Raw genomic sequence first — 10,855 nt, 5'->3', positions numbered from 1 at the left:
TATATAGTGTCAAAATTAGCCATTTAAGAGTGAGAAGATTTAAAATTAGTGTTTCCACAAAAAGCAACTTGGATTTTAAGCAATGAAGGCCTTGGTTAGGGTAAAATAAAAAATAGCAACAAAAAACAAACACTGACAGAGAAGTTCATTCTCCCTCAGGTCACCTGGTGGTGCAGGGTAGCTCCATGTGGTGCAATGGATAATTTTAGTTTGTTCAACATTTAATCTCCCAAGCATGCTAATGCACATTTTAATTGAAAATTGATATGCCAACCATTTTTTTTTTTACAAAAAATTGATCCACCATAACTTTGCTAAAATGCATGCCTTTTTGTGGAAAGACAATGAAAAGTAAAAAAAAAAAACTGAAAGCTGAAATTTTAATGGGAATTTCAGGGAAGAAGATGCATAGCTGCCACTTACTCTAATGATTCCAACAGATTTCTGATTTGAATTCAACATTTATAGTTTCTTGTGTGACTTACTTTTACAGTGACCAGGAACAAAGCCGACAGAGAATCAGTTTAAGTCTCAAGACTAGATTTGAAGAATCTGTATCTGACATATGGACATCTAAATATTACCTGCTCACATGTTCTGTGGTAGGCACAACACTTGACTGGGTAGAGAATTTAAAGTGCCGAAACCCTATAGGCAAGTGTATTCTCCTGATGAGCCCTAGTGTTGGGTTGTTGCCTCTGAATTATTTGTATTTACTGTTTTTATTGTTTGGTAAATGACGACTTATACTTATTGACGACATGACTGCCTGTCCATGGATTATTCTTTATGGTTGATTGTGCATGGCTATGTTGTTTGACCTACGTGGTGGTATGGATGAGTAGGGTTAAGGCCTCATTCAAGTGCTGGTCCATATTAATCACTAATTTAGGAAAACAGTTTCCCCTTTCTCCTTCTATCTCCTTTCTTTCTTTTTTTTTCATGTGTTTGTGCTGCTGCATTTATGATTTCTCTTTTCGTTATATATATATATATATATATATATATATATATATATATATATATATATATATATATATATATATATATATATATATATATATATATATATATATATATATATATATATATATATATATATATATATATATATATATATATATATATATATATATATATATATATATATATATATATATATATATATATATATATATATATATATATATATATATATATATATATATATATATATATATATCTTTATTCACAGGACACAGGGACACAACTACAATGGAACAGCGGAGAATATTGTATATTCGCAAGTTTTACGTAGTTAAAAACATATATATATATATATATATATATATATATATATATATATATATATATATATATATATATATATATATATATATATATATATATATATATATATATATACTTACGCGCGCGCGGGAGCTTGGGAGGGGGCGCGAAGCGCCCCCACCAACTAGGTGTATATATATATATATATATATATATATATATATATATATATATATATATATATATATCTATATATATATATATATATATATATATATATATATATATATATATATATATATATATATATATATATATATATATATATATATATATATTTATGTGTGTATATATATATATATATATATATATATATATATATATATATATATATATATATATATATATGTATATATATATATATATATATATATATATATATATATATATATATATATATATATATATATATATATATATATATATATATATATATATATATATATATATTTAGAATCAGCATAAAAGCCAATTCTCAAAAATATTTTGATCAGATGTCTTTGGGCAAAAATTGGACGGGGGAGGGGGGCTAGGTGCCTGCAATTGGTTTCTTAAAAGGGCATAATAACAGTTGTAATTTTATTCGTAAATGTTTGAAAAAAAAAATCAATGCCATTCCACTGATTCAAACTGAGAATACAGAGACCCATCTATACCAGCTAGATAAAAAATAAACACAAGTGTTTGACTTCTTTTATAAACAATTCTTCGAAAATCTATTCTTCGTAAATGATTACTCCGACCGTTGAAGGAATATTTCGACTCATATACTTAGTTTTAAGTATATACTTATATGAACCTTTATTAAAGCTCTAAAGTGTTTGGCCTTTATTTGATGTTTTAGGATGAACAGAAGAGGTGATGTGTCAGATAATGCAGAGCTTTAATTAGATGAAAATAGGCAGTAAAGTGGCCACCATTTGCTCACGAAAATCCAAAATTTAAGTTAATAATTTTTGCATTTCTCATACATTTACTTTCTATTGTACAAATCCCTAAAAAACAACAATGTCGAAAAACCACTCTGCCTAGCAAAATAAGCAACCCCCCCCCAAAAAAAAACAAAAAAACAGACGGCCAAAAAAAGTAATGACATCAATTTATTCGCCTTAGTGCCATAGCAAGACTCGAAAACAAATTTTTGACAGTTTAAAGAAGTGTATGTTTTCTTTTCAATTTCGTTTCGACAGCACAATCCTGAAATATCATTTCGACAGCCTAAAGAAGATAGGATTTTAAATTTCTACTCCTTGTTATTACGAAATGAAGGTTTTTGCCTCCCAGTTGTCTTTTGTGGTAATACGGACATATTCCCTTGATAAACCTAAATTTAATTAAATGCTCTTCGGCGGTATGCGTCATTAGATTAGCTACACTTTCTAGAGCTACATGTTGATATATTATTTTCGCTCATTTTCTTCTGATTTTTCACACACTTTCTTTATTTTTAAACTTGGTGTCTGCGAAGTGCAAAAACTGCATACCTGTATGGAACTTTTTTTTGCATTAACATCCGTGATTTACTTATTTTTTCAAGACGTATATATATATATATATATATATATATATATATATATATATATATATATATATATATATATATATATATATATATATATATATATATATATATATATATATACTAGCTGTTGGGGTGGCGCTTCGCGCCAACCCCCAAGCCCCCCTGCGCGCGTAAGTCGTTACGCGCCATATTAGTTACGCGCCAATGTAGTTGTGTCCCTGTGTCCTGTGTTTTTTTTGCATTAACATCCGTGATTTACTTATTTTTTCAAGACGTATATATATATATATATATATATATATATATATATATATATATATATATATATATATATATATATATATATATATATATATATATATATATATATATATATATATATATATATATATATATATATATATATATATATATATATATATATATATATATATATATATATATATATATATATACTAGCTGTTGGGGTGGCGCTTCGCGCCAACCCCCAAGCCCCCCCGCGCGCGTAAGTCGTTACGCGCCATATTAGTTACGCGCCAATGTAGTTGTGTCCCTGTGTCCCACCTGTGAATATATATATATATATATATATATATATATATATATATATATATATATATATATATATATATATATATATATATATATATATATATATATATATATATATATATATATATATATATATATATATATATATATATATATATATATATATATATATATATATATATATATATATATATATATATATATATATATACTAGCTGTTGGGGTGGCGCTTCGCGCCAACCCCCAAGCCCCCCCGCGCGCGTAAGTCGTTACGCGCCATATTAGTTACGCGCCAATGTAGTTGTGTCCCTGTGTCCCACCTGTGAATATATATATATATATATATATATATATATATATATATATATATATATATATATATATATATATATATATATATATATATATATATATATATATATATATATATATATGTTGCATATAAATAGATTGTCAGGTTTACTGACTCTTGAACATGCAACATATAATTGTCCATGGGAAAAACAATCCGTATTCAGATCTATACCTCATTATTCTAATGATGTGTCCCTGTGTCCCGGTCGTCATTTATATTCCCTGTGTCCCGGTCGTCATTTGTGTCCCGGTGTCCCAATTTGTAATTTCTCTTTGAGTGTCCTGGTCGTCATTTATATTCCCTGTGTCCCGGTGTCCTGGTCGTCATTTGTGTCCACACACACACAGACAATTTATATATATATATATATATATATATATATATATATATATATATATATATATATATATATATATATATATATATATATATATATATATATATATATATATATATATATATATTTATTTATATATATATATATATATATATATATATATATATATATATATATATATATATATATATATATATATATATTTATTTATTTATTTGTAACCCATTAATAACAAAAATGTAAATAGTAGAGTAAAGCACATAGAAAAAGAGAATCACTAACTATGAAAAATGTATATATTTCGAAGACAGTGGAAAGGAAGAAGCTTATTTTTTCTACTATTCGAAAGATTACTACTTACCACGGCAACTTTTCTAAACACTTCATTCATCCCAAATTTTGACAGAATCTTTTCATTACTGTATCATGGAGGGAGAAAAACAAGAAATTTACAATGCTGGAAATACTGAATGCGCAAAGAAGAAATATTGTTGTTTAGCAGAGGATAAAACTCGGAAAGATATAGAACCGAATGGTCACAAAAAGCAGAAAATAATTTGTATAAAGCCTTAGGATTTCTCTGTTTACAACAATTCTCAATTAATCGACCTGAATTTTCATCCTTGAGTCGGAAATCAGCTGAGAGCGAAAAGATTGTAAATTGTTAGTAATATTGATGCCCCCCCCCCCCCAAAAAAAAGGTAAAGGATACGGCATTAGACTTTACAATCCGTACCGGCGGCGCTGATCTCCGTTTCTTGGCCCTTCAGCCAGGAAGTGCAATAGGGGGTTGGGGGCCAGCCATCCTGTGCTTTCGCACACCCTTCCTGTTTACCTTCCCCAGATTTCTCCAGGTACCATTTAGAGCTGGGTCGACTCTGGCTAAGCTTACAGAGTCACGCCACTGACCCCCGTCGCAAACTGAAGAATTGGGTACACTGGGATTCGAACCCGCGTCCTCTCAGACAAGGGATCCCGAATCCAGCGCACCAACCCACTCGGCCAGGACGGCTTTTAAAAGGACCACCTAAAAGACGCCACAGAGGGGATTGAAAGTGATTTGTGTGTCAGAGGTGCTGCAAGTGAAGGAGACGAAGAACTGAAAGTGAGGTACTTATACTTAGCGACATTTAAATCAAGCCCAATCCGGACAAAAGCTTCAGAAATGTAATTCATACAATTAGAAAGGCTATCTTTACTCCTGTTAAAAACAAGGAGGTCATTAGCATATGCTAGGTACGAACATTAGACAACACAGAAAAATATGTTGGAGGCGTGTTATTGATTACATGAGACATGCAGATTTTCAATAAACTAGGTGATAGAACACCACCATACCCTTTCCGAAATGGTATTACTTTTTTCAAAAATCGAAGCATTAGCTTTAAGGAAAGAAGAAGGGAACCAATACCTCAGCAATAAAATCATAGAAAGATTAATCCCTTTCGTAAATAGTGAATGAAAAAGCTGGAAGTAGTTAATAGAATCAAAAGCTTAGGAATGTCAAGAGTGCAAAGATGAATAGTTTTGACATTTTGAGAAGTATCCAAAAAAGAGACGAAATAATCCGGTGAGTATAACGGCATTCAACCCTAGGCTAACAAGAGTTAAGAGCTCATATGGCACTTGTGACGAGGTAAGAAGAGCTAAGAGCCAAGAGCTCATATGGTATGAGCTCTAACAAAATTCTAAGAACCAATAGATTGATCTAAAAGGAAAATCAGAGGCTTAATGCCGGTCAGGATTTAAAATAAGAGCTCTGAGTCACGATGTCCTTCTAAATATAAAATTCATTAAGATCCGATCACCCACTCGTTAGTTATAAATACCTAATTTTTTTCTAATTTTTCCTCTCCCTTTAGTCCCCCAGATGGTCGAATCTGGGAAAACGACTTTATCAAGTCAGTTTGTGCAGCTCCCTGACACGCCTACCAATTTTCATCGTCCTAGCACGTCTAGAAGCACCAAACTCGCCAAATCACTGAACCCTCCACCCAACTCCCCCAAAAAGAGTAAATCCGGAACGGTTACGTCAATCACGCATCAAGGACATTTGCTTATTCTATCCACCAAGCTTCATCCCGATTCCTCCACTCCGAATGTTTTCCCAGATTTTCCCCTTCATTCCCCCCAATGTCAAAAGACCTGGTCGGGATTTGAAATAAGAGCTCTGAGACATGAATTCCTTCTAAATATCAAATTTCATTAAGATCTGATCACCTATTCATAAGATAAAAATACCCCATTTTCACGTTTTCCAAGAATTCCGGTTTCCCCCCTCCAACTCCCCCCAATGTCACAGGATCTGGTCGGAAGTTAAAATTAGAGCTTTAAAGCACAATATCCTTCTAAATAAAATTTAGAATTTAAATCAAATTTCATTAAGATCTGGTCACCCTTTCGTAAGTTACAAATACATCATTTTTTCAAATTACCCCTCCCTCCCCCCAACTCCACCAAAGAGAGCAGATCCGGTCCGGTTATGTCAGTCACGTATCTTAGACAGGTTTTTATTCTTCCCATCCAGTTTCATCCTGATCTCTCCGCTTCAAGTATTTTCTAAGATTTCCGGTCGCCCCCCAAACTGCCCCCCCAATGGTGCTGGATCCGGTTGAGGTTTAAAATAAGAGATTTGAGTTACGAGGTCCTTCTAAATATACGTCATCTTTTCTAATTTTTCAGAATTACCCTCCCCCAAATTCCCCCAAATAGAGCGGATCCGTTCCAGTTATGTCAATCACATATCCAAGACTTCTGCTTATTTTTCCCACCAAGTTTCATCCCGATTTCTCCAGTCTAAGCTTTTTCCATGATTTTAGGTTCCCCCACTCCATATTCCCCCCAATGTCACCAGATCCGGTCGGGATTTAAAATAAGAGCTTTGAGACACGATAGCCTTCTAAATATCAAATTTAATTGAGATCCAATCACCCGTTCGTAAGTTAAAAATACCTTATTTTTTCTAATTTTTCCGAATTAACCCCTCCCCCCGCCAACTACCCCAAAGAGAGCGGATCCGTTCCGGTTATGTCAATCATGTATCTAGGACTTGTGCTTATTTTTCCCACCAAGTTTCATCCCGATCCCTTCACTCTTAAGTGTTTTCCAAGATTTTAGGTTCCCCCCTCCTAACTCCCCCCCCAATGTCACCAGATCTGGTCGGGATTTAAAATAACAGCTCTGAGACACGATATCCTTCCAAACATCAAATTTCATTAAGATCTGATCAACCGTTCCTAAGTTAAAAATGCTTCATTTTTTTCGAATTAACACCCCCCCCCAGATGGTCAAATCGGGAAAACGACTATTTCTATTTTGATCCGGTCCGGTCTCTGATACGCCTGCCAAATTTCATCGTCCTAGATTACCTGGAAGTGCCTAAAGTAGCAAAACCGGGAGCGACAGACAGACCGACAGAATTTGCGATTGCTATATGTCACTTGGTTAATACCAAGTGCCATAAAAACCAAGCTGATTCTGTCCAGAATCTATCCCAGATGTAATGTGTGGAAGCAGACATATATGGTTGTGGAAGATTCCACTTAACCAATTTAAATAATTAGATTTTATTTTTAGCGTCCTCGGCGCTTTAAGTTTGACTGTTGCATCAGAATGTTGACTGCTATTTGCAAACCCTAGTATTTGATAATTTTGACGATTTTTTTTAGGGACAGACTTACAGATAATGGCAGTGAGGAACCCCCCCCCCCTGTAAAATTTTTCTGATACCCATCAACTCTTGGAGCTATGTCTGCTATTGGTCAGGGTTCTCTCCATGTTCAAGCATTGTCGTTTTCCCAGACTTAAAAAAAAAACTCCCCCCCCAAAAAAAAACATAAAAAAATCCCGTCTTGTGGCTATTAGTATGTCTTGTGCCACAGCAGTTACGGTGTTTTCTCTTTCTTTTACTTTGCTTTGTTTTTAACATCCAAATATATTCATTAGGCCGTACACTTTCGAACGAAAAAAATACCACTCATGCAAAAAAAATCAGTCGATTTAGATAATAAACTGCCATATTAACCAATAGCACTTCTGTGGCTAAATACTCTAAAACCCATTTGGCTTCTTCCAACTTCATAATCACCAATACAAGTACTAGAGTATGGCGACGATATGTTGTTTATCTTTTGTCATATTGTGGTTTTGCTGGGTCAATTTTCATTTTTTTTATAAAAATTATTTTTATAAAATTATAATGTTATAATAATTAATAAAAATAATAAAAACAAATTATAATTATAATAAAAATTATAATTATATTTTATAAGTCAATTTTTATTTCCGGGTGAACTGAGTATTTACGTGCTTTGTTATGACCAGCCCCTGGCTTAAAAAGTAAATGCATTTGAAAAAAGACATAATTTTCAAATTTAAAGGAAGTGTACTATTGCTTGCGTGACACAAGGGCCTACTCTTTTAAAATTAAGGTTTGGAGAATTGAAAAAAAAATGTTGCCTTATTTTGAACTCAGCTTTATGTGTTTATTATCTTACTGTAATTCAGAAGGTATTTAATACTTGGCTGTGATTGTTGAATCATTTTTTAACTCTTGTAATCATCATCATCACCATTTTATTTATAACCCATCACAAAAACTGGGCAGAAAGCCCAAAAAAGACAGAAAAATCAAGAAAAAACAAAAAAGAGACAACAGAAATAAAAACATACTTTTGATAACTACAAACAAGGGACAAACAGAAATGATCAAGGATGGAAAGACTTCTGGTATTCGGTAGAGAAATGACAAATACTCTTCTTAATAACCCCAGCTGGCTTTACCAATTGATACTTTCTTTGCAGAAAAGAGTTAATTGTCCAAGTTGGAAGTTCAATTAAATACTTTGCAAATTTAAAGTAAAGGAGATGAACTTGCTTTCTCTTGCCACAATTAAGGAAAGACCTAAGAGGAGCAAGGGCAAGTAAGTGAGGTACTGCTAGGCTATTATATAACTGAGAACGGTGAACTCTACCTAGATACGAAACCTTTGAAGCCAGGGAGGCATACGCAGCCTGGATCTTACTGGCATAATTTTTAATTGCCAGGTTTACAGTTTCTTGCAGGTTTGCTCCAATAAGCATGCCCAGGTAAGTAAGGCTGCTAGCAAAAGGAACCTCAGAGCCGGACATACTTATTGAGTTTCTATTCCCTTTATAGTTGAACGGTCAAAAAATATAATGTATGTCAAAAATTTTTAAAATAATTTTACTAATAACACAAATGCACTATTTTTGTAATGTGAGTAACGGTGTAGTCCTGTCTAGATAAAAATGCTAAAAAATAAGACGACTCCTAACTTAATGAACAGCTCGCAGTAAAATTTGCTTGTTGAATTGAATCTGTCATTATGTTGTGTTTCCCGAAAGAAAGAAAAAGAACTGATTGAACTTTCGCAAATAAACTTTCTCTGATAGAATAATTATAGATGATTCTAACGTAATAATGTAAGGTTTTGATTTTTTTTTTTTTTTGCTCTATAGAATTAATTCAAATATTGCATCAATGATAATTCTCATCTGATATTGACTACATACATTCAGAAATTGAACTTTTGTTGCAATCCAAGAACTTCCAGAACCCCCAGTCCTTAGTCATTTGTCTTATTTATGATTTTACCTTTTTTTTTCCAGGATGAACAAAGTTTTGAAGTTGCAGCATCTACCGACGCAGGTTTCAGCTAGTGATGATCATGATGTTACGAATGAGTTTATAAGTGATTGTGTAGATAACATTATGGAGAAAGTGGTAAGTTTAACCTGTTTTTTCATTTAATTATGTGCAATCTAATACTATTAAACCTCAAGGCCCGGATCGACTAGGTGCGGGGCCTGGAAATTGTGAAGGTGGCAATGTAATTCGACCAGTCGGGCAGCAACCTCCCAATAAATTACATTTTTTGGCTACCTTTTCTGCGGTGAATACATACAACGTTGAAGGATCCCAATGACCTATAATTAACGCTTGCATAGTTTACGGCTTCTTTCTAGGTTTTTACTGGATATTGCAGCTCAGTTCGTTTGCATCGAAGATTGCGATGCTGTTGTTCTTAAAACGTAATATTTCTTCCTTCTTTACTTTTATTTTTGATACGTTCTGACACTTGCTTTTGGGTGTCTGCTGACCCTACAATCCTTTGTTCTTCGCTTTCATTTGTGAAACGTTCTGATTCCCCCTGCTTCTTGAAATTCCACTGCCGCTCATCTTCTCGCTGCATATTTTTTTGTTCTCACGGCTGTATATCTTCTAACCACGTATTTATTTGTTCTTCATTTTCGTTTTTGAGTCGGTGTAATTCTCCCTGCCACTTTTCTTTTAACCGCATATATCTTTGTTCTTCAATTTTGTTTTTTACTCGTTGTATTGTCGTTTTCGCAACTATTCTACATACATATGTCTTTGTTCTTTATTTTCATTTATCATTGTTTCAAATATTTTTTTAATGCCCTTTGCCTAAGCTGCTCGGATTGTTCTTGTCACTTTTGATGGTCTAGGTTGTTCATTTTCACTTGTGCATTTACATTTCTGAGGTCGTTCTCTTGATCTTGTCTCATTCGATGGTCCAGTTTGTTTATTTTGAGTTTACGTTATTGTCCTCTAGATATTATGAAACTACTAAAAATGCCTTTTGAAATTTAAATCACCGGATATGAATACATGAATTTACATATTTCTCTTATGGTTTTGTAACTTCTTCTAAAATTATTGGAAAATCTATTTTTCCTGCGTCTTCACTTTCAATCAACATAATTATTAAACTGT

At 32.8% G+C, this 10,855-nt stretch overlaps 1 protein-coding gene across 2 annotated transcripts in view; it reads left to right on the top strand.

Moving 5' to 3' along the window:
* The window catches only part of LOC136027581 (exosome complex component 10 homolog), a 291,574-nt gene that overhangs the window by 37,059 nt on the left and 243,660 nt on the right, over positions 1 to 10,855 (top strand). For both annotated transcript variants that reach the window (XM_065704964.1, XM_065704974.1), the window contains exon 3: positions 9,727 to 9,841. In XM_065704964.1, coding sequence (XP_065561036.1) covers positions 9,727 to 9,841 — 115 coding nt within the window. The remainder of the gene's footprint in view (positions 1 to 9,726; positions 9,842 to 10,855) is intronic.

The sequence above is a fragment of the Artemia franciscana genome, chromosome 1 (assembly GCF_032884065.1).
Source record: "Artemia franciscana chromosome 1, ASM3288406v1, whole genome shotgun sequence".
In the NCBI taxonomy this organism is placed as follows: Eukaryota; Metazoa; Arthropoda; class Branchiopoda; order Anostraca; family Artemiidae; genus Artemia; species Artemia franciscana.
This window is presented reverse-complemented; position numbering and strand designations above follow the sequence as displayed.